The sequence below is a fragment of the Geospiza fortis genome, unplaced genomic scaffold (assembly GCF_000277835.1).
Source record: "Geospiza fortis unplaced genomic scaffold, GeoFor_1.0 scaffold66, whole genome shotgun sequence".
In the NCBI taxonomy this organism is placed as follows: Eukaryota; Metazoa; Chordata; class Aves; order Passeriformes; family Thraupidae; genus Geospiza; species Geospiza fortis.
In genome coordinates, this window is record NW_005054312.1 from 503,793 (window position 1) to 528,743 (window position 24,951).

The 24,951-nt window shown below is 40.3% G+C and overlaps 1 protein-coding gene across 1 annotated transcript; it reads left to right on the plus strand.

Annotated features, from left to right (window-relative positions):
* Positions 1-234: 234 nt before the first annotated feature.
* Positions 235-24,724, plus strand: LOC102043393 (cytosolic phospholipase A2 epsilon-like). Its single transcript, XM_005419408.1, has 21 exons — positions 235-352; positions 864-971; positions 2,520-2,592; positions 10,146-10,282; positions 10,580-10,711; positions 11,055-11,095; positions 11,917-11,959; positions 12,543-12,606; positions 13,981-14,141; positions 14,344-14,436; positions 15,073-15,110; positions 15,772-15,928; positions 16,396-16,532; positions 16,990-17,212; positions 18,400-18,514; positions 19,145-19,282; positions 20,098-20,205; positions 21,307-21,498; positions 21,953-22,119; positions 23,475-23,658; positions 24,486-24,724. The coding sequence occupies exons 2-21, from the start codon at positions 945-947 to the stop codon at positions 24,722-24,724; spliced, it is 2,469 nt and encodes an 822-aa protein (XP_005419465.1). The 5' UTR covers positions 235-352; positions 864-944.
* The last annotated feature ends 227 nt before the right edge of the window (positions 24,725-24,951 follow it).

The following is a 24,951-nucleotide window of genomic DNA, read 5'->3' on the forward strand; positions in this document are numbered from 1 at the left end:
GAGGCAGGGACCACCTCACATGCTGTGTAGTGTCCTGTGCAGTGAAGTCTTAAAAACGTGAAGACATAAAGAGTACGTGAGAATGTGAGGAGTAATTAATATTGATTTCAACATTTATTTCATCCTCCCAAATATATCCTCTTAGAGGTCACTCACTGAAGCATCTTAATTCAGATGCACAAAGTAACAACATTTCTGAGAAAGTAAGTGGGCTTTTAAAGCTTTTTCTTACAAGGGAAACTCTCTCACAGGTTCCACAGGTGATTTGGGGAATTGTTTCATGCAGTATTTGTCGCTGCAACATCTGCTTGGCTGAAAGACAATTTACTGCCTAAACAGAGCAAAATGGAAGGTAAGATGGAGATGACAAAATTTCTTTCATATGTGTCTTTAAGCAAAGAACACAGACTCCCTAAAAGCAATGAAAGCTATAAAAAGGCTTTTGTATGCACATTGGCCTGTTTGGATGCCCTTGGCCAAAGTCCCGGTCCCTGGCTGCTGCCAGTCACTACCCCACAAGGGACTGCAGGTTGACAGCTCACCTGTGGGCAAGAGCATTGTGGGCTCCTCAAAAAAGCGATGAGGATGCTTAAAAGTGTCAACCATTTGTTCAGTGCCTGTAACCTTCATGGGAAACTCACTTTTCAGTCTTAATTTCCCTCTCACAATAAGTGCAGAGACCCTCCTTCTGCAGTGCCAGAGGCAGGTGATTAGGTGCGGGTGAGCACCCCGCACTCCGCTCCGGGGCAGAGAGGAGGAGGAAGAGGAGGAGGAGCCGGGATTGCTCAGGTGGTGGTGGCGGGGTGAGGCTGCGCTGAGTCAGGCACTCACACACCTGCCTGCCGGCTCCTGGCCTCTTAAAGTACAGGAGCTGCCTGCCGGAGACTCCTTCGGACCCATCCACTAGCACGTTTCACACCTGGCTCCGACGTGAAAGGACCACGATGGGGTTGTTCTACAGCAAGAACCAGGTAAGAAAAGGCAAGAGGAGGTTCTGCAATGGGCTGAGAAGGCTGCCTTGGGGGCAGAGGGGACCTGAGCCACCAGGGATCTTTCACCTCTTGTATCTTCAGCCTTGGGAATTATCCTGAGCAAAGCAGGCTTTCCTTCTGACTGGGTTTTGCGACTACTTTGTGTTTTGGCCTTCAGGAATGCAAAAACTCTACTGATGTAGTAATTTACTATTTTGAAGATTCCCAATTAATTAAAAAAAGATACCTTTTTGCTTCCACCCGACTGGGCTAGGCAAAACAACACACTGAGGAAAAATAAGGAGTTATCACTAATGTCAATGAATGCATAAGGAAAGTAAGGAAACCAATACTATGTGAGATGTTAAATATAGCTCTCTTAAAAAGTGTGGCAGCTTTTGGGCATAAGGGAATGAATGATAATGTATTGTTACATACTGATCTATGAATCTGTTGCAGTGATACTCCCTGCTCTGTAGGTAGTGTGCTGTTTCCTCACAGGTTTGTTAAGTGTCATTTGGTAACCACCTTTAGGTTTAGGTGGTTTCCCAAAATAATAAAAAGGCTTGGGTTGGAAGGAATCTTAAAAATCATCTAGCTCCAACCTCAGCCCCAGGGGGAGGGATATCACCCACTACCCCCAGGCTGCTCAAGGCCCCATCCAACCTGGCCTTGAACACTTCCAGGGATGGGGCACCCACAGCTCCTCTGGGCAAAGTGTTCCAGTGCCTCACCACCCTCTGAGTGAAGAGTTTCTTTCTAATATCTGATCAAAATATCTTTTTTGGTTTAAAATCATTCCTTCTCATCCTATAACTAGCTGTAGAAAAAGTCGCTCTCCCTCTTGTTTATAAGCCCCCTTTAAGTACTGAAAGCTGCAAATATTTCCTTTGATACATTCCTCAGAGCTTTGCTTAAAGGAAGATTAAGTGAGCTGAATTATTCACAGAGAAGTAATTAACTACAGAGTTGTGCCTTTCACTCATTCCTCCTGAGAAGTTTGGGATAGTCTCTGGAAGGCCCTTTCCAGGTCCTCATTTTTTAAAAGCCAGCACTTATGTCTCTATATCAGATATAAGAATGTAATTATGTAGCTATAAATCAACTGATGTGCAGCATCATTACACCATGATATAGTTACTAATTCCTTCCCTGCTAGATTGTTTGCTGTTTGTTGTGTAATATAATGGATATATATGACATCCTGTGAATTTTCTCAGACCAAGATGTGTGTCAGCTGTATTAAGAACACAGCAAGGTTCTTTATCACACCTTTCTATGAGATTGGGTTGTAAGAGTCAGATACCTCAAGCTGAAGGTTTACCACAAGTGTTTTCAGAATGGATAAGGGAGGACGTCAGAGGTCTGGTCTGTGGTCACACCTGGCTACAAACCTTCTGGGAAGAAGGCAATGCACAAGGAGGAACCTCAGTTCAGAAATGTTTTAGTTGTTTGGAACTGAAACACTAATTCAATTCTATCTCAGGCTATACTTCTGTTCTTCCTTTTTGCATTCTCATCCCATGCATTTTGTGTGCTTTTCAACAGACAGAACCATCTCCATGCAACTTGCTCACCGTAAAAATCATACAGATGAAAAATGCCAGGAAAGCAGACTTGTGTGAGTATCTTGGCTATACCCCTAGAGCATCCTCATGCTTGTAAAATTACTCTGAATATATCAAGTGTCACAAACACTGCAGACTATATTTAAAAGGAGAGAGATAGAAGATGTGTGATCCTGGTATGCTGAAGATGAGGCAATACAGTTAGAAGACATTGTTTTTCTTATAACTTTGTCCGTATAACACTGAAGTCTAGCCACCAGTTGTAATGCAGAACATGTTTGCACAGATTGCATAAAATATTTCACATCTGAATCTGCAAATAAATGTTCTTTTATTCACAGGAAAGACTGCAATAAGAACTTTCTTTCCATGGTGCCTTCTTACAGAAATGTCCACTCTGAGTAACCCTGGGCCTGTCAAAGAATATTTGATGGGAGCTCAGAACCGCACACTTGGCACCTCTTATGGATTATCAAATTTCATCCAGCAATAGGCATGGCTCACAGTTAGCTTTTTCTATTCTTAAAAACTTTTACCAACTGCCCAGGAATTATAGTTATGCAAATATTTATTAATGGTCCATAAATATCTGAACTGCGAAACATTAGAAAAAATGACTTGAATGACAACCACCTCCTCCTATCTGAGAAGAGGGCTGATTGTCTTGCATCTGTTCATTTATACACATAGAAATGTCTGAATGCAGAAAGTTTCTATATAAGCAGGACCAAGCTAAAGTTGTTCATTTAAAAAGATCCAGGACAAGATGTTTTTGTGCCTTTCCAACGTTATTTGCTTCAAGTTCTGCAACAGTTTGTACAGAGACCAAAGTTTGTACAGTGAAAAAGAGTTTTTCACTCTGATTTTTAGTGAAGAGCAGTAAGATGCTTTTTTGCTGATGAATGTATGGGGAAGAAGAATCCATATGAACCTTAGACTACTTCTACAGCATGGAAAGCATATTTGAAGCTCAGTTATAGTCTGGAGAGAAATCCCTTCCTACAGCTAAAACCTATTTGAATGTACAAACATGCATACTGAGCTGAAAAAAGAGGTGTGGAAAAATTGCAACCCTTAGATATCTCTCTTAGATAATTATGTTCTATTAAAAGGTCTGCATGACAATGAGCTTACCAAAATTCCTTTCAACTTTTTTCTCATCTAGATCAATGGTTTTCATTTTCATTCTTAGGCTGTTGTTTTTGTTTTTTTTTTTTTTTCTGAATGGAGTTTATTTTGTTTTGATGGTGTCTTATTCAATATTAGAAAGTTTCTAGGGCATGGGACAGGGAGTGAAATGCTCAGCCTTTTCTGCTTCCGAGTCCAAGCCATGTCCCACGACCCCATAGAGCTTTCTAAAGGAGATATTTGTGTGACAGAGGTGATTTTGGAGGGGAAAAAATTTTGCACAAAAAACTGAGGACACACACTTGTGAAAGGTGAATACTTTATTTGCTGTGGATGTTCATTGTGTAGGAAAAGAAAATCATACCAGTCAGGGAGCATGCCTTGCTTATATATTTAAACGTTGAATCTAGTTTTGACTGACAGCTGCTTATTTCCAGTAACATTTAATTTTACTGAGTGTGAAAATTTTCAGCTGTATTTATCAGAAAGATTTGCATTTAAAGTGTTTAAGGACATATTTTTCTATGCAGCCAGATGTACAGAAGTCACAGAGTTCAGTAACAGGCTCTTTATAATATAAAATAAACCTATATTTCAAAAGCTTAAATGAATTAATTTAACCTCTGCTTAGCTTTTCCGACAATGTAAAAGCTAATGCAAATTGCATGTCCATAACTTTATAGGATTTCCACTAAGAAGCAGCAAAACGGGACTCTTGAGATAAAAAAATGCAAACAAAATTTTGCTGGTTTGTGTAAAACCAGGGGAGTATTTTTGAGTTGATTCAGTCATCTTTACAGTTCTCTAGAGATTAGCTTGACACACAAGCTTACAAACTCAGAAGTACATGTCCTCCATCACCAGCAAAGTGGACTTCTGTATAGGACCATTTTCCTAGCACTTTTTCCCATTCTTCATTTTCTCACCCCTGGTTTAACTACTTTCTCCTTCTTGCAAAATTTTATAGACAGAGCAAGATTGCCAGTGTCACCTACTTTTGATTCACCTTACTGATTTTTGACATTTTAAAATGGCTTCTTCTATCTCTTGCCATTGTGCCTAACCTTGCACTAGGTTTCTGTAGAGTTTTCAGATCACTTTGTTTAATACTCATCTAGTGCTGAAAAGGTCTCCCAACCTGGTGCTGCAGGTTAACTTTATTATTGGTCTATCTGCTCTATTTTCCAGGTAATAGAGATGGGAAAATTAATCCATAACAAGAGAATCTCAAAACCTCACTACCATTTCTTATGGCATAGATAGAAAAAGATCTTTAATAGGAGTTCAGTGCATAAGAGAGAATTTTTAACTAAGACAATGTAAAGGGTTTCCTTCTGCCTTTTAAACCCCGAATCTTTTTAGTGCACCCTTCCCACTGATCCCTTAGTGCACAATTTATAACACAAATTTCCACTTGTGTATTGATGCATATCTGATATCATAAATAACACATGTGAATTTAGCACCTTGTTTGTGTTCTTCACATTCCCCTTTCTCACTGAGCACACCCACAAGCTCATCAGGCCCATTGGGCTTCTTGATATTCCTGGACCTGTGATTGCTTGCCAGTTCCCATCTTTGGGTGTGTCCTCCGCAAGCATCCTGATTCCCTAATGGGGTAAGGCTTGGATGTGCACCAATCCAACCCACCCTTAAATACACAACTGTCTCCTGAGATTTTGCAAATTTCAAGATCAGCTGCTCACCTTGGGCAACCACGATAGCTCTGGGACAAACAGAAGGACATGGCTTTTACAGCATGTGGTTCAGCTTGGGAGCTCCCCATGGCAGGAGATCATGAACAACAAAGCTTATGCAGGTTGCAGGCAGAGTCTGGACAAGTTCGTAGAAGAAAAAAGAAAATCCAGTTAAAGTAGGCTCAGGAAGTCTCTATATCTTAAATTGTGAGGACTGAGAGAGCAGTAAATTATGTTTTCCCTCTTACACTCTCCTTAGACACCCATTTAGAAATGTGAGGCATGATGTCCATCCTTGATAAGAGCAAAGGTCCTTCCTGAAAAAAAGTGGGCAAGGGGACTAAAAACCAAGATTCTGCAGAGAAATTAAGTCTTTAAGTGGAGTTAACAAATGGAAAAGCAAGGAAACAAAGTGTTAAGGGTTAAACAATGTGAAAGTAGGCTACTGCGTGGGGATACTAAGTTCAGCAATTTTAAGCCATCGTTCTCTGCTTGCTGAAAATGCCCAAGACCCTTCAGTGGACATTGAATGTGGGGCCTTGGCTAAATCGACTTTGACCAGTATAGAGTTAAAAATATTCTTCATTATTTTCTTAGTAAGAAAATGATATTTTTCTAACCTTTTATAGTTTTTTATTTTAACTATGCTTTTTAATTTTGGAAACTTCATGTTTTGGATTTCTTTTATATAAGACAAATTTGGGTATTATATTTTCTAAAACTATTAAGTATATTTTATATTTTCAACAAAACTTTTTTACAGAATTGCAGTAGCAAATTTGCCACATATGAGATCAATTCATGTTAAAGTCCTTTCATATCCAGGAAAAAAATATAGTCAGTGAAATACATTATTGTTTGAGGAACTGTGTTCTACCATGATATTTATTGCAGGAACACACAGACTTCCTCTGGTGTTCTGTTCTTGCACTGTTGTTATTGTTTCATTGTTGTTTATTACTTACTTCACCATTTAAGCAGTTGCAACTACACACCAGCAGCCTATTGTTCTAGGTGCTGCATGAAAGATGATTATAAAATCAGAGGATGTGGAGTGATAAAGACAAACAAGCAAGGTTGTTTAGCAATATCTCAACAAAGGAGTGTTATAAAGAGGGATGTAAATGAATACATAAATATAGTTTTAGGGATACTTGTAGGGTGCTCCACCCAGAGTTAAGGGGAGAGTGGGAGAAAGTGTGAAAGCTTTTTCTTGAAGTATACCTATTAGAAGATGAATACTGAATGCTCCCTGGGGACAGGAACTGATCTCCTTGGACAGAACAAATTCTGATAGTCTGCCTGTAAATTGTCTTCTGGAAGGCCACAGAAGTAGCCCACATTCCTGTTTAAAAGATAGTATTAAAAGTTTCAATGCCATCAATTATCTAGTATTTTGGCCTCTAGAAGACAGCGCTGCTGACTTGTCCCCCTGCCCTTAGCCAGGTACCTACTCAGCTATGAAGTGAGAGAAAAAGAAGAAAAATGCCCCTCTCCCCTGGTGTTGATAGCTTATATTTTGTGACTTGACTGGATCCAAGTGCAGGGAGACCAGGTCAAGGAGATGCTCTGGGCAAGCAGGGTTTGAGTCCACATTCTTGGTTCAGGTCCTTTCAGCAGCACAATCAGAAAAAAACTATACCTTAAGTATCATGAAAAATCTTCCTCCCAGAAACAGTGAGGAGCTAAAGGCAGTCCATAAAGAGAAGGATGCTTGAGGCTTCTGCCCAGACTACAGACAGGCTGAAACTTGCAGCTGTTAGCATTAAAAAAGGAGATGTAATTAAAAAGAAAACGTTTGGTTGAACCCTGCTTAAATTTGGCCTCTTGATGAAGCAGGTGAGATTTCAGCTTGGGCCAGATGTGTGGGTGTCCTGCTGTTTGGGATGTATCATGGGGCTGTGGCTATGGTGTTTTTTAGCATGGGTCATGTTGTTGTAATGCTTCCTACACACAATTAAGATCCAGTCCTGCCTGCTATTATCCTGGAAGATAATTAGACACTTAGTGTAATAACTGGACGAGGAAACCATGCTTTCATAAATACCTGCTGCCACACCTGCTTTTGGCCGGATATTGCCCCACAGGAATACCATGGCTGCTATCCCAGGCATGTTTGACAGCTGTTAATGTGTCATGGTGGAGGGGAGGGACCCGAGAGGTCCCTGGTGTGATGCTGCGCTGTGTGTATCCTGTCAGAGCCTAGTTGCTGTAGTTAGGTGCTGGTTAGGCTGATGTACAGGGTGGTGGGGGTTTGCTCGCACGTGGCTGGCAGTGTGAGCCTTGTGTGTGTGCATGCAAAAGCAGAGGGATATTGCAGTGAGACCCACCAGCCAGGGCACAGGATAGGCTGTGGAATGCCATTTCTCACACACCTGCTTATACCTGGAGGTGGTCAGGCAGAACACCAGCCTCAGGTGTCCAAGATGTGTAAAAAAGGTTCCTGGGTGTTGTAAATGCCTCCCTCTTAACAACTGGAAAATAATTTAGAAACAAGAGGTAATTAGGTTGCAGAGGACACTTCTGAAGTGCAAAAGGCATCACCAAATGCATTTTACAGCTGGGAAGAGGGAAGCACACTTGTTTATTAGCTATCAGAAATCTCCCAGAGAAAGTCAGAGATTAAATGAGAAATCAGGGCTCTGCTGTCTGACAGGTAGTTGTTTCTCAAAAGTGGATGATACATGCAGTAGCAGACAGTGACCACTTACAGATAAGAAATAATTGATGGAGTTTCAAAATACTACTGGGTTCTTTGCGACTGATGAAATCAGAGCATGTGTTACTAATTGGGAAATGTCAATGAAATAAACTTTGGTCTGCCCATAGACTTACCCATTTGGATCCTTCTGATCCTTCTCCTAGTGGTGACATGGGCCAACAGCAATCTGTGCTAATATGGGTCAGGACTTCCCAAGTGCCAAAAAAGATTTTTGTAGGGACATTTCCTTATGCACATAGGATTTTGGGAGCTATTAGAATTGTTAGAAGCTCAGCTGATTTCTATGTGTTTTGATGGTTTTTTTAGAAATCATATATCTTAATATATATGAAAACTATTTAATCAGTTGAAGTTACTCTTCTTTCATTCAGAGTTACTCAGAAAAGATGACTTAAGCCTCAGAGAAATCAGGGGCAAAAAAAGGGCTGATTTTGTTAATTCTTGAGTTACACATGGGGAGTCAAGTCAATTATTTTGCGTTTCTCAAAGTCAAGTCTGCCAGTAAAACGAAGTGTGACAGGAGTTAGGCCTATTTAGATGCTGTTCAGATGAAGGTGTGTCTGCTATGTGATGGCAGGAATGTTTGAGTATGTGGTATCACAAAAAGAGGAAATATAATTCTACTAATGGGATTGGCATTTATAGCAATGCTCCCCATGCTATCTTTGGCACTTGTGTAGGTTGTTGTCCCTAACCAAGAGATCATGTTCTGTAGGGAGACCATCCCTGACTTTCGAGTGTGGGTCCACAAGATCATTAATCTAATGATTCATGCTTGTTTTTTTATTTCCTAATAATGATGACAAATATATTTGCCAGTAGATTATTCTGACCTCAGAATGAAAGTGCTTGTTGATGATGCAAGCCCTACAGACTGTTGCTAACCACTCCTTCCAACTAAAAGCTCCTACGTGGAGTTCAGGTGGGAAACTGTATTTTACAACTGGCCACTTCAGCTGAGAAAGGAAAATAAAAACCCTGAAGCTGCCCTCCCTACATCTGGAAACATTAAAATTAACAGGTGAACTTTACGACCTGTACGTGCCCTGAATGGAAATGGCAGAGCAATGCAATTTTGTGCAAAGAAGCAATGTCAGCTCACTCTGGGCTGGGAAGAATAGACAAGCTTCCACCTGTACATGAAGTGTTGCAAATACCTTTGCCACTCTGGCTGAAGCACAGAGATGCAGGTGAAAATAGTAACATTAGGCAATACATTTTTTAAATACAGCTTTATTGCTGAAAACTCTGCCCCAGTACATCTGCTTCTCAAAACAAATGTCATCCATCAAACTGTTTGACATTTCAATGCCTTTCTTATAATCTTCTTCATAGAAGATTAAATTCAATATTTTCATCTCCACAGGTGATTAATCTTCTTTTCTTGAATTTTTTTTCTTTATATTTTCTTGAAAAACCCTGTTGCTGAGTGTTTCCTTTTTTAACTTTCATAAGGGAAAAAAGCAGACTGAAATCGGGTGCCTTGGTAGAAGATATGCCTTCTGTGACAGAAATTTGGCTTCATGGGAACCTTAAATGCAACAAGCTCTTGTCCCCTCTGCACTGGCAGTCAGAGGTCCTAGAGGAAAGAAAGGATGCTCGGGAACTAGACAAGACAGAACTTACAGCCAGACCTAATCTAGACATATAAAGGCATGTTCATGCTTACCTGTGGAAGTCCAGTGTGTAGGAGCTGGGCTCTGTCCATGTGCAGCCCCTGTCACAGCTGCTAATGTCCACGGTGGCCAGCCCTGTGAGGCTGCTCTGTGTGTGCCCCTATGTGTATGGATGGCACTCCAGCAACACAACTGAGTATTTTGAATGTTTATTTTTTTTCCACAGGACTTATAAAATAGTAGTTCTTAAGAAGAACACACTTACAGGCCTTCACAATAGTAAAGCAAGATGGTTTTCTAGCAGCAGCTTGATGGTATCTTAGCTAGTGCCAGGCCTGAATTCTATGTATTGCTTTGTGTACAGAGCTTAAACATGCCCACCTTACAGGGGACTAGATTGTTGCATTGGACCATTGCTTTCCCGCTTTTCCTGTCTTCAACAGTAAGTCAGTCTGATTGCTATGTGAGCCTGAGCCTGCCAACAGCTTCAGTGCAGCAGTTCCGCACCAAGACTGTCCAGAACAGCAAGAACCCGACATGGAACGAGACCTTCCACTTCACAATTCAGAGCCAGGTTAAGGTAAGACTGCTCCAGACATCTCCAACAGCTGTTCTTACCAGATATCAAGCATACCATATAGTCCTTCACCTCTGCAGGTCCTTCTGAGATCCTTTGTGCAGTATCCACACTCTCTTACTGTACTTATTTATATTTTGATGGTTTGCTAAGACTGTATCTGCCTGCACAGTCAATAGAGTACACAGAGAGCAACTGCAATATTTCTATTTTTTCATTCTTTCCCAAGGTTCTTCTGCTAAAATGAAATATCTGTAGCATTTTATATTTGTTCAACTTTTCATATTTTTTTTTCCCCAGAACATTTTGGAGCTTAAAGTTTGTGATGAGGACAAAGTTACTGAAGATGACCATCTCCTCACTGTTTTCTTTGATGTCTCCAAAATCCAGCTTGGAGAAAATATTCAGCTAAGTTTCCAGCTGAATCCACAGGTATGGATAAAATTCAAGGAGAGAGCAAAGAGGGTGTGCTCATATGTGGTCATATGCCCCAACATGCCAAGAGGGACCAGGGGGGAGCAGCCACCAAAAGGCCCTGCAGTATGGATTCCATTTGTCCTGCAAGGCCTACACTAGGAGTCAGCTAAACTAGTGGATAAGATGCTGGGAGTATATGATACTAGAAGTTTAACAGATACAACATGAAGAAAATTAGGTCTGTGGCATGTGAAGCAACAAAAGGTTTATAGAGACCCCTGAAGGGCACAGATTCCTGTAGGGTATCTCTCTCCACAGGAGACCAAACTTTGGTGACTGCCTTAATTTTCTTTTGCAGGGAAAAGAGGAGCTGGAGGTTGAATTCACAATGGAGAGCAGGTGTGTAAGACGAAAGCTGGAGGTGTAAGATGGAAACACAGGGGTACTGTGACAAATTAGTTCACACTGCCAACATCTGAAATAGAACAGAAGGTAACTTTGAGTAGAGTGTTTACTGAAGAAAGAATGCATGATGGTGCCTGGTATGCATGCATCTACACTGGGCATCCAGACACGCAGAGAAGCAAGCACAGGTGCTAGTGGGAGCAGAGAGATATCCGTGATGGCAGCTGTTCATCAAGATGAAAGGCACATTCTACATAGGAGGAAGTTTTAAGTTTCCCCTCTTGTTCTTTAGTGTGGGATCCCAGATGTTTGCTCTGTCATAACTAGGTTTTTTTCTGTTTCTTTGCTGACTGTACTGTTTATGGAGAGAATAAACATGTAGATCAGTCCTTGTGCTGCTGATTTTTAAGGCAAATGGTAATTTCCTACTTTTTTATGGCATGCTGGATGAATTCAGCAACTTTTCAGCTCTGATTCTACAGTTTGAACTGAACAATTTTGGGCAACAGTGTGATTATGCCATCTCTATGTAAATTGTCTTCAGTGTGTCAGAAAATTATCCTCTCTAATACAGTGAGGAACTTCTCTGCTTGGTGGATGTCCACAAATGTTGCAAAATTCAGACTCTAGCCTGTGAGAGGCAAATCGGATTGAATATGCATGTGGAATTTCTGATTCTGTTTATCTGTGCTGCCTGTCCAAAGATGGACTTTATCTTTAAAAGATAATGAAATAATGCTTAAGGAAGAGTGAGAAAAAGAGAAAAATAAGAATGTGCTGGTTTTGAATTGATTGCTTTCCATTTTGTCTTTCAGTCCAGATCCTCCTGAAAACATTATCACTAATGGAGTTCTTGTGGTAATTTTTATTTCACAATCTTTTTCTCTTCAGCATAGGCATGCTTGTTGCAAAGCTGGTGTTAAAGGTACCACGCCATTGTGATGGCATGGAGGCATTAATCAGGACCAGCACACACAGCCTAAAGCTGGTGTTGGCAGTGGCTTTCCCATGTGGTCCCAGATAGTGACTCGCACTGGGAGAGGTTAAAGTGATGAAGACTCTGAGCTGCTGCCAGTGCTCACCTCTGCCTAAATTGAGCTGGGGTCAGGGGTATGGCATCCTTCCCTCTGCCTGGGGAGAGCTGGGCACCCTGTTTAGAGAGCCTTCTCCCGTGGCTGATCCTTGCCCAGGCCCTTGCAGGGCCACTCCTGCAGGCAGAGCGAGCAGATCCCTTCTCTTTCCTCATCTCTGTGCATTGTTATTTCCCATGGGGAAGTCCAATCCCATCTCCCTAGACCTGGTTGTGGGTTTACAGGCTGGCACCACCTCTCCCCTGAGGCATATGCCCCAAGGCCCTGTAGGCATGTGCCCAGTGGACGGGATGAGGTTGAGCTCTGCTGACAGTGAATGCCTTTGTCTCTTGCCCTGTTGTCTCTTACAGTCCCGTGAGGTTTCCTGTTTGGACGTGCAGGTGAACGACGGGAGGCTGAGGCAGGACACTATGGGTGAGCCTTTCACTGACAGAGCAAATCAGGTTGCCACTTAATGGCAGAAGCACTCCGTGTTTCACACTTGAGCATGCTGGTTTTAAAATTATTTAGGATGCAAGACAAAATCTCACTGATGCCAGTGGCCTGTGAAAGTGGCTGTAGTTGATGAAAAATATACAGATTATTCCTGAATTTGGTGACACAAGCATGTGGTGTAATTTCCCCACAAAATATTTTCCTCTGCAGTGACACCTTGCCAGATATTTACAATTTCCAAAGCAGTTGTGCAGAGAATTGAGGTTTTTTGGATCCTAAACTTGAAGTAACTCCTGTTGTCTCTGGATTCTGGGACAAAGTAATGGGCAGAATGGGAATTGAGCCTCTTTTACCACCTAACTTCATAGAATATCTTTAGGTATAACAGTATAAGACATGCCACTGGGTGAAACACAAGACACAGTGTATTAACAAGGACATTCACTGAACACATAAAGCAGTGTATCACTGCTATGTCAAGCCCATACTTGTGGAACTGTTGCCTCCTATGCAATTTTTAAAGTATCTTCTTCTGACATCTCACGATGACCCCAATCCAGCTCACTGCTTAAGTACCTGGATGATCCAGTTGAGAGCTCAGAGAAAAAGTTTGCTAGATGTGACTGAAAATGTTTAAGTGAGGTAATTCTTTTGGAGGCTGATTATATACTTCGGAGTGTGTAGCTTTACACAATATATTTCACTTTGAACCTTGTGGGTTGATATCTTTCTACATAAAGGCCATTTTTTATTACTTCAATAGACATATCAGATGCTTTTTGCATAAAGGAAAAAAACACCAGACATTATTTAAGTGCTAGAAATATTTCAAAAGAAATGCTACAAGTTGAAGGAAGGAGAAACATGATAGAGGGACTGAGATTTAACTGATATCAAAGACAACTGTGGTCCGATTTAAAAAAAACATGTTTCTCCCAGAAGGCCAAAATTTTCAAAGTACCTCAGCAGTAAGACCGTATGTAATACTCAAACATTATTCTGGTGTATTAATAAGGTATTTTGCACATTTCAGACTTTCAGAAAAGAGTGTCCCCCCAAACTATTATTGGCTAATGATTGGCTAATGATTCTGTGAATCATTAGCTAATGAACAGAGCCGTAGTCTTTGATATCACATATGTATGGAAGTGCAGTGGTGCTACAGCAACAGTCACTATATGACACATTCTGTACACCATCTCTAAAACCCTCAGATAAATCAGTCTATTCATTCTTCCTGTAATTTGGGTATCTAATTGATGTTGTTACTTTAGGAAAACATATATAACACTACTGTGCAAACAAATTATCTACTATTTTTGAAGAGTTTAAGTTTGAAAACCTTTGCTTCAGAGAGAAAGTTTGCATTAACTGTGGACGGGTCGTATGAAGGAACCCAGACGCACACGCTGAGCTCCTGCCTGTGTCCGACGTCCCCAGCCAGGTTCCACTACATCAAGTACAACCAGTCAGCGCTCACTGTGGCTCTGCCGCGGCGCAGACGCCTCAGCAGGGTACGTGAGCACCGCTAACATGTAGCCCTTTCACTGGGGACCTCCAAGACCCAAGTATGTGTGCAGATCTGTGTGTGCTGGGAATTGGTTAGTGCATTTATGTGAGACGGGGAAACTGGTTTTACCTTTTTCCTCTCCCTTTTTTTTTTCCTTTTGGTAAAATCAGTAACTTGTTTATTTTTTGTCTTATCACTTTTTCCAGTCTATATCAAGTCAAAATGAAAGGGATATGAATGAATCTGTGACTCTACCCCTGAACTCGCTTCCTATACAAGAGAAAATATCAATAGGAGAGGTAAGAACAAGTCTTTCTTAGCAGAAAACAGCCCAACACCACTCAGTTCGGTGCATGATTAGTCTTAGAGCTCAGTGATTCAGTTCCTGTCAGACACGAAGCATGCAGTAAGATGTGAATGATAGTCGCTCGGCAACTATGCAATAGTTACTTTTCCTTCTGTTTTGCAGAGGATCCAGGCATGCCCTGTGAAATCCTGTTCTGGGTTTAAACTAACTTCCTCAGGACATGTCTAATATGTATGTTTATCAACATAGTACGCATCCTAACAGTATGGCAATTAGGACTTATATTTGCAAAGCGAATGCCTGAAGTAGAAGATAAAATAGAGATCATCCTTATGTGTATGGTTCAGATGCCTAGCATTCAACAACCTTCCAAACAATGAATGTTAAACTGTGAGATGCTATGGGGCCCTAAGCCCACCTAGGTAGTGTGAATGGCTTACTTTTACTCAACCCAGATTGTGCTGGAACTTGTGAAGGTCTCCCACAGTCCAGACCATTGCTGGCCAAATTCTCCAGCCACATTGCTGAATTCAAAGATAGTGAAACTCAGGCCCTAGGTGGAGTGGGGGAGGTAGGGGCAGAAGTAACAACCTGAGCTTGCTTACACTGTTTGTATTGCAATTTTCAGGACAGGACAATTGACTTGTACACAAAGGCAAATGAATGGTAAGTGAATCTCCAGCAAGACCTGACTCTGTAACTGGGGGGACATCTGCTCCTACACAAAACTCGTTTGAAATCAGCAGGGGTCGATGCAGGCTCAGATGGCAGCAGATGTGTGAGTTCATCATGAGTTGTAGGCTTTTATTTGTGAGGTTCTCCTTTTTAATTGATGGCAAATTAAATAATGGGTCCCCTGTCCTCCAAATTTCCAAGCTGCTAGAGCATCTCAGCAATAGGTCTTGATTTGTGTGCATTACTATGCCCAAAGATGGAGAAAGCAGCTCCACAAAGAAATCACATTTCTGAATTATACAAACAAGATAACATCAAGGCATGGTAGCTGTTTCTCTAATATCACAGCTGCAGAGCCTGTATCTAGTTACAAGATGCATGGCATCACTACCGAAACTCGAACAATAAATTATATGAGCAAATAAAACCAGAAGTCTGTAGTAGATACCATAATGGACAATGCGTCATGATTTGCTCTGCCTTCCTAGTTACATTCTCATTTTCAGCCACAGCAATTAGCAGAGGCCTGTCTGTGGTGCTGTTTTTTTCCTATTTATTACATTACACTGTCCACAGACTGGTCTGTAAACACACACAAGCACAGTTGTCCACAGTGACTAACAATACAACAATATCTGTGCCCTGGTCTCAGGACTCAGGGTCTGTGTTTCAGACCAAGAAACCTTGATGCTCGCCTGGGGTTTGACCTCTGCACAGATGAACAGAATTTCCTGCGAAACCGAAAGAAGGTCGTTGCTGCTGCGCTGAAGGATGTTCTTCATCTAGAGGAAGATCTGCAAGAGCATGAGGTAACTAGTTAAGGGCACTTTTGGGGGATTTTTCTCTCTCCTTTCCCTCAAGCCTGGAGATGAGGGATGATTTTTTTAACTCCATCTGGATAAGGAGTGAGGATTGTTAACATCAGCTTATCTTCCAGGGCACTTTGCCACCAGTGTGATCTCAGCTAGAGAGTTCAACTGTCCATTTAGATGAGCAAAATCTGTGTTTCCACTCAACTTACAAGCGAATTATTTGAAGGCATTTCAAACCAATAGTTTTGTCTGTGTTTCTTAAAAATCCTCTCTGAAGTGCCAAGACCTAGTTTATCTCACAGGGATGTACAGTATGGAGAAATGTTGCTCTATCTCTTCATTTATGTGTTTTATCTTACTAGTGTCTGGATGCTGCTTTTGCGTTTCTGTAATCTTTTGACAGTATTTGTGCCTTAATGCCACTTTCTCATCTATACTTTCTGCTCTTTTTTTGTTTCAAACAGGTACCTATAGTGGCTGTGACCACTGCAGGGTGTGGCATAAGAGCGCTCACTGCCATGTATGGCAGCATTTTGGGTCTCCAAAAGTTGCGTGTTCTGGATTGTATTTCATACATCAGTGGTTCATCTGGCACCACATGGTGAGGAATCATTTCAATACTGTTGTTTGGATCTTGTTGTGTTAAGAAAAGCCTAAGTTCTGTCTCGATTTCAGAAAGGGTAAAAGTGATCGAGTTATTGCTTCCATCTTTGGGCCATGAGTCACCTATAAAAGAATTATTGTGCATTGTGACCTATCCCTAAACAAAAGAGGAGACTTTATTGGAAGTGTAAACATCCTTAATCCTATGGAAAATGATCTTTTATTGTTACTTACTGTTTGACAGAAACAGCATTGACAGCTGTTGTGTTGCACCTCAGATTAAGTGATTTTTCACTGGTTGCCTTTAGACTTTCATTTCTGCTCAAAGTAAACTGAAAGAGAAGAGTAACTAAAAGATAAAATTATATGCATCCAAAAGTCTACAAGGTTTTCTCTGAGTTTCAAAAGCATCTTGTTAATTTCTCCCCGCATTCCATTGTGTTTCCCGTCTGCAGGACAATGACAAAGCTATATGAAGATGCTGATTGGTCACGTAAGGATCTTGGGGAAGTAATTATTGAAGCACGGAAGCAAGCAGCCAAGTGCAAGATGGGGGCTTTTTGCTTGAAAAGTCTGAGGAATTATTACAGAGAGCTGAGCCAAAGGACCCAAGCAGGACATAAAACATCTTTTATTGATCTGTGGGGGCTCATGATTGAAGCCATGTTAAATGATGGGGTAATGTCTATACATCTTTCTTCTCATAAAGTTGTTGACTTAATATTTACAACCATTGAAAGAAACTAGAGCCCTAGGAAGAGACACCTGGTCAGTAACACTGTACTTGGTGCATAGGCAGAACACCACTTGTTTACATTAATGTCTTGGAGACAGAGTGTATGTCTACCCTGGAGCCTGAACTATGATGGAATGTGCCAGAAATGCTCAGACTCGCTCCAAAGTAAGCATAATGCTGATTAACACTACTGCTGTGCAAGAAATTTTTAAGGTTCTTAGGTGTTTTTTATGGCCCTATGCTTTTATCTCTCCACTGCTGCAATATTTGCACAAGGTGCAATCTTAACTTGATTGTATTGCAGATGTACCCATTTTGTTCAACAGGTTGTGACTTAGTGATAAGAAAGTATATAGATCCAGAGCTGGTGAGATATATTAGCTACAGTGGGTGCCTTTCAGAAATTTTGCATTTGATCTCCCAGGATCTTCAATTTCTAATTTTATTGTAATGATACAAGCAAAAACTTTCCAAACTTTCTCCAGACTCATGATATCTGGAAAAAAGTTTGGAAGTTTTTTTTGAAAAAAATTTCAAAATTATGTAAACATGGTTTACTTTTTGTCTAGATGAAACACACAAGATTAAATACTCTCATTTCATATAATATTCCACACAGTGTTTCTAGCCTCAGTGCTACATAGCAAAATTTTCTAGAACTTAATTTGGCTGAAGTATGCTCAAAACCTCCATTTCCTGTATAAGTTGTTAGTATTGGACAGCTCAAGGACTTTTCCTCTGTGGATTTTAACTTTCAATATAGTAGTTAAAAAAAGAAATCTTGATTTGAAGGGTCATTAACATGCTGCCTTGAAGAGCCCTTATCATTAACAGATGAAGTATATGATAACAGCTGAATTCCCCAGATATGGAGTATATTCTAACTTACATTTAACCAAACAAAGCTAGAACAGAATGTGAAGTGATTCACTGCTGTCATTGTATACTGAAAGCTGAACATGGCCGGTTATCTTAACAGAAATTGTTCCTGCTTTCTTGTCCTCTGTTATTCAAGCACATGGAAGTAAATTTAGGAGCAAATTCAGGAAAATGATGTCTTAGTCTTTATAAGCTAATGTTTTTAAGGAACTGATTATAAGCTAACTTTTTGGGGTTTTTTCAAATCTAGAAAAGCCACCACAGACTTTCTGATCAACGTCAGGCGGTGAACCAAGGTCAGAACCCACTGCCCATCTACCTTGCCCTTAATGTCAAGGACAAAGTTGCCACCAAAGATTTCAGAGGTAATGTTTCAATTGTAAAAAGAGCTATATTTTCACCCAGGGAGATACACTGTGGAGATATAGTAAATCACGATGAATTGTTTTAAATTCTCAGTCCAAGCCCAGAGAAGCAGTGTTCAGAAATGTAAAGAGTAACTGGGCAAGTGCAGGATACGTGTCAAGAGTTCAATATTTTGTAAGATCTCTTGGCATACGTTTGTCTATTTTCAGATATTGACTTCAGACTAATAACACAACATAATTCTGTGGCAAAGTCTTAGAGATTATATTAATTCTTCAAGAAAGTAATTCACTAGAGCTTTAAGTTTGCTGAGTATATGTTCTGGTCCATGATGGGAACTATATGATGTTTAAAGTCCTTCCCATCCAAACTCTTCTGTTACTCTGTTTCTCATAGCTGGCTAAAGGCAATAGAAGTCAATGTGAGTTCTAGTCCACCTTCCATGAGAAAACTTAGTACTCACTAAATATAAAGAAGAATTTGAATTTTCTCCAGCCCTGACATAGTTCTTTCAAATTTGCTCAGGACACATGCTGAGTCAGTTTTCTTATAAGCGCTAATGTCTAAGAGGCTTATTCCAAACCTGGCAGCTTCTATAGTGGAGCTAACCTTGGTGCATGTGTTGGCAGAGTGGGTGGAGTTCACGCCGTACGAGGTGGGCTTCCTGAAATATGGTGCCTTCATTCGTGCGGAGGATTTTGGCAGCGAGTTCTTCATGGGCCGCTTGATGAAGAAGATCCCTGAGTCACGAATCTGCTTCATGCAAGGTAACTCACCAGCCAGGAGGAGTGGCAAGATTTTAATAGAAATATCAATGATTCAGGAATTTGTACCCAAAAAACTGCTGTTATCATGAGGCAGCAGAGGCACTGGGTCAGTCAGCTGAAAGGCTCCCCAGGGAAGTGGTCACAGCACCAAGCCTGCCTGAGCCCAAAAAGAGTTTGGACAATGTTCTCAGGCACAGGGTGTGATTCTTGGGGTTGTCCTAGGCAGGGCCAGGATGATCCTTGCAGACCTCTTCCAACTCAGGATATTCTATGATTCTATGTTTCCTGAGACTCATTCAACTGCCCTTGCCAGCAAATGTGTTTTTATCATTTGGTCTAAGAGAAAAATAAATTAAAATGTCAAAGAAGTTGTCATGTAACTTTGTGAGAGCTTTTGAGGCATCATCATTTCCTGTAGCTTGCAAAAATTTTTCAAAGCTGAAAGTCTATGATATTCTCTGGAAGCCAAATAAAATGTTGAAAAGGAATCAGTGGAGTGAGAAAGAGGAGAATCAGAGAAAGAGCTGGCTGAACAAAATTTCTTTATTAAAGGAAAAAGGAAGTGAAAATAGGAACATGAAAATTGAATTTAAAAAAAAATTTCAGGTAAAACACGGCGAGAGGAAAAGACTTGGACTCTTTTCTGAAATAAGTTTGCATTTTGAGTCTACCACTGAAACAGATGTCTCAACTTATGCAAAAATTGGATAGAAATAAGAACAAGCTACAGAACAGCTGGGGAAGGAGCAGAAGGCAGTTCGAAAAGAACTTGTGTTTATGTCTGCATTGCTTATTATACCTCTCCTACTTTCTAGGAATGTGGAGTAGTATCTTCTCCAAAAATCTCTTGGATGCCTGGCATGCAGCTGACAATTCAGAAGACTTTTGGCACAGGTGGACCCAAGACAAAGTGACCGAAATAGGTAAACCAAAATACCTTCCTCCAGACCCCTCTGATAGGGTAACTGTATTCACATTCCCCATTTTTTGAGCTTTTCTGTCATCCTGTTTCTCTCAGTCTCTGGGTATGGGACATACCAGAAAAATGAAGTTATTTGGTTTTACTGAATAGTCAGTGCTTTGCTTGAGTAGTGAGACTGTGACAAGAAGGAAAGGCACCATCAGACAGGCCTTGATATAAAGGAGATACAGAGGGATATGGCAGTCTCTAAAGTGTTATCCTTAAAAGGCTGGGAAAGAAATACTTGTCAAAGCCTCATGTCAACTATTTGCTTGCCAGAAAGAAGCTTGATTGCTTGTTTCAATATCTCCTTGCCCTGCACAGCACATCCCTCCCTCAAAATCTGACTAAATTGAAAGATTTAGTAGACATCAAACAAGGTGGTCAATGTGGTGGAGCTCTTACAGCAGCTGAGAGAAGCAGCTCCATACTGAAAGACCATTCCTTGGAAATACTCATGAGCATTTTCATGACAAAATTCAAGCAAAGCCAGTGAATAGACTTGGGCCACATTTCTGTGGACTATGTTTTCATTAAAAAACCCCAAAGTCTCATGTTTAAATTTATATAAATATTTTGCAAGTTTTGTTGAATTCAGGTGTCCACAACTGAACCAAATAGAACAATCTAGCTTTTTAAAAGTAAAAATATTTAGTTTGAAAGTAAAATGCTGAATTTTTTCTATGCTTTTCAAACTAAGCTTTAAATGTAATATTTAACCTAAAAGCAGTAATCCCTTAAAATATATTAATAAAATTATTTTCCCTGTTTCTTGTTTGCTTGGAAAAGTGAATTATTTCAGTGTGTACCAATATCATACTATTTTATGAGAAAAATATTCTTTTTGTCATGTGTAACCAACCAGAGTTTAGAAAACACAGGTTTATACTTTTGTCACAAAATTAACTGGAACTCACAGCAGATCACAGGGAAAATAATGCAATTCTAAGTTGTGAACACATGCTTACAGAAGAGCCAGTGACCCTTTCTCCTCTTTATGTCTTGCCTCTGCTTAATTATGGTTATAATTCAATTTCATGCCACTTATGCTTTGTATCTCCAGAGGAACAGCCAGACCTGCCTGAGAAGCCGTATGAGATGGCCACGTGCGTTTTCACTCCTACGAGCGGCCTCTCCACGACACTCCGGGACATCCTGACAGATCGCCCTGCTGTCTCCAAGTACCACAACTTCCTAAGGGGCTTCCAGATGCACAATGAGTACATCCAGCATGAACATTTCACAAAATGGAAAGGTGTGGATGGCTCTCCTGCCTACATATTTCATTGGGGCAGACACAGGGGCTGGGAATTAGTGAGGCGTTTGCATGTCCTGAAGAGAACTGAGTGGGTTTTGTGGTTACCTGTTAGTGCTCACTGAGAGGACAGAGAATGAAGGAACTTCTCACACCTTTCACTGTCAGTAACACAAATGTTCAATTATTTACTCGAAGCCCTCACAGGAATAAAAATTCCTAGGATGGGGCTCTGCATATAAGGCACCACCTGTGTTGGTTTCAGTGCAGTTCATGGGTTTAGAAACACAACAAAATGTGAGTGGAGAGGCTGAAGGAGCTTTAGGATTACTGCATGCTACCTTCTCTAAAGCAAAAGGAAAATCCTGGATGGGAGGGAAGCTTCCTTTTGCCTTCTAACTTGACAGATGTCTTTTTGCAGTTTGGTAATAGCTCTGAATCTTTTACTCTTTAGACACTTTGCTAGACACCTCTCCCAATGACCTGAGAGGCAACTCAGAACACCTGGAGCTGGTGGATGCAGCTTTCTTCTTTGAAACCAGTTACCCACCCCTTCTGAGACCAGAGCGGAAAGTGGACGTCATCATACACTTAAATTACACTGGTGGATCGCAGATAATGGTGAGAAGTCTCAAAACTGATTTTCTTTCACAACAGCTTTTGCTTTGCTTTCCACTACTTTCAAACAGGTGTCTGTGAAACACGGAACATAGTGGAATTTAGTAACATGCTGTTTTCAAACCTTAGAAAAAGAATGGAAATTTCTAGAGAGGAAAATGATGTGTGTTTTTCTCAAACTACTTTTGAAATATCACTAAGTTCTTCACCATTGAAATACAAACAAGCAAAGTGAAGTTAAGAAAGTCTAGCTGCAATGTTTATTATAGTCTTATATATAATATTTAACATCACAAATAGAGTTGGAAACTTTTGTGATTCAAGTGCTGAATTTAATCTGCATTTTGCTTATAAATACATGAGAGTTTTTTTCTTTTTTATTTTAATGTTGATTTTCTAGCAAGAACAGCTTAGTGAGTAATGGGTTTCTTCATCTCTATTTTATCTTTTTTAATAAATACATTTTTTCCTCCCTTAATAGTGGACTTGAAGTGAGGTATCAATTGCATTTACTGCTCTTGCAGGTATCTGATTTGGTTAAGATGGTTATATATATTTTGAAAGCAGTATTTAGTATTTAACCACAAAGTTCAGTGGTTAATGTTCTGTCAATTTTTCAAGTGGAAGACATTTAAATGGTGCAATTACACATGAAAAATACTTGTCTTTGTACTGCAGTGGAAATGATATCTTCAACTATATTTCTTTCTTGTAGTCTGAAATCTTTTGGAAATACTTAATTCAAAATGAAGTGGTACTTTTTTGTTAGATATTTTAACAAAGTTGGTCACCACAAACAGGCTTTATGATGAATGTTTTTAGTGCTATATTTTGAGGTCTAGAGCATGTTATTTGAAAATCTCATTTAATTTCTAAAATTCGAAGTTATAGATATGGGTAGATTGGTCTTAAAACCCTGCTAAAGTTTACTGAGGTCAACTCACAAGTTATCCTGCTACAGAAACAGATAATGGGACTGGGAATCGTACTGTCTTAGACTGCAAATTTAGTTTTGCTTAGAGCCACATTTTTTCTCACTCAGTTCTCATTTAATTAATGGTCTATAAAGTTATTTGAATTTATCGGTTCTGTTTCTACATCCTATTCTCATTTTAGAGATGTGCCTTTGTACAGGTTTAAACTCTCTTTGCCATCTTTATATTAGGTGTTTTCCTGGAATACTATTTCCAAATGGTTCCTCAGGCAACTGAAAAGCAGTCCTTGGGGCTGCAGGTGTCCATGTTATTTCTGCTGTCTGACTCAGTCTGTTTCGTGCAACTTTGCATGAACTGCTGGGCTTTGGCAGCAGTCTGATCTTTGCTATTTTTTCTGTTCCTTGTGCTGCTGCTGTTGACCAGCCCCTGGAGCAGGCTTGCAAATACTTTGCAGAGCAGGAAATTCCATTTCCCTGCATTGGACTGACGGATGATGAGAAAAACCTGAAAGAGTGCTACATGTTCGATGGTGCAGACACCCCAGGAGCTCCTCTGCTGCTTTATTTTCCGTTAGTGAATGACACTTTTCAAAAATATGTAGCACCTGGTAAGTTAACAGTATCCAGGTAACTTAATTGACTCAAGGAATATTCCCACTCCCTGGGTGTTTTTCCCTCAACCCAACAGAACCTCCCTTTGTTTGCTTGTTCAAACTAGTGAATAGATTGCAAAATGGGATGATTCAAACTGTTTGCAAAATCTGGTGAAGTCTTGTGCATATTTTTATTTGTGTCTTGGTGCAATTCGGGGAATAGAAGAAATGCGTTCCTCAATTAGAAGAATGGGAAACTAATCTCCTCTTGTAATTTCCGAGGGTTTACTTTAGTGAATAGAACAAATTATATTTTTGAAATTATGTGTGGTTTTATGACACTCAGATCTAGGTGAGAATCACAGTATAGAATGGTTCTGTGAAGGGCCACTGTGCCTTCTATTTAGGCCATTTAAGATGCTGATTTAATATGCTGGAATATCAAAGCAATCGTACATAAAGTGTCCTTCTGGATTAGTATTTGAGATGGAGACGTTGCTTTTAAGATGATTTCCAAGCCAACGAATATTCTGCTCCTCTTGTCCCATATATCTCTATTCCTTTTAGTTTGTGTTGTACCAAAGAACCTGCCCGGTAAGCCTTGAGCAGTGGTGACCTCACAAAATGATGTGCCATGAGCTGGCCAGTAGATGGTGCTGATTGCAATGGAAATGACACTTGTTTTATTCCAATAGGCCTTGTTCAGAAGGAGATTTCTCAGAGATCATAGCACTGCACTTATCTTCACAGTAATTGCATCTATGATCTCTCCCTAATTATTATTGACCTATCAAAGTATGGTATTTCTGTGGGACTATACAAACCTTTTTTTCCCTTGACAGGCATGACACGTACTGCTGCTGAAATGGAACAGGGCAAAATTGATATCTCCAGTTTCTCCTCTCCATACTCAACCAGGGAGGTCTCACTGAAAGCAGAAGATTTCAACAAGCTTCTGAAGCTGACTAATTACAACATAATGAACAACGAGAACATGATTCTTCAGGCCTTGCGCATGGCTGTGGCACGGAAAAAACAAGCCCTGAGCCAGCCAGCATCACAGGCACAGCCCTCTGCTTGAACAGCATTTCCCTGTCCCTTACTAAGCATTTACCAAGACAGCATACCTGTGATAAATACTTCACCATTCTTGACAGGGGCCATAGCTTTCTAAGTAACCTACTCAATCTTATCCAGAATTGTGGTATTAAACTCAGCAGTTTCTGAGTTTTCTCACCATCTCACTGTGATGTTCAAAAGATGAAGATTCAGCTGTGTGTGATAGGGCAATAGCATTAGCTCTCCTTT

Coding starts and splice junctions, on each gene's coding strand:
- LOC102043393 (XM_005419408.1), top strand. CDS start 945: ATGGGGTTGTTCTACAGCAAGAACCAG. Junction 14,142..14,343: donor GGCGCAGACGCCTCAGCAGG/GTACGTGAGCAC, acceptor CACTTTTTCCAG/TCTATATCAAGTCAAAATGA. Junction 21,499..21,952: donor ACATTTCACAAAATGGAAAG/GTGTGGATGGCT, acceptor TTTACTCTTTAG/ACACTTTGCTAGACACCTCT.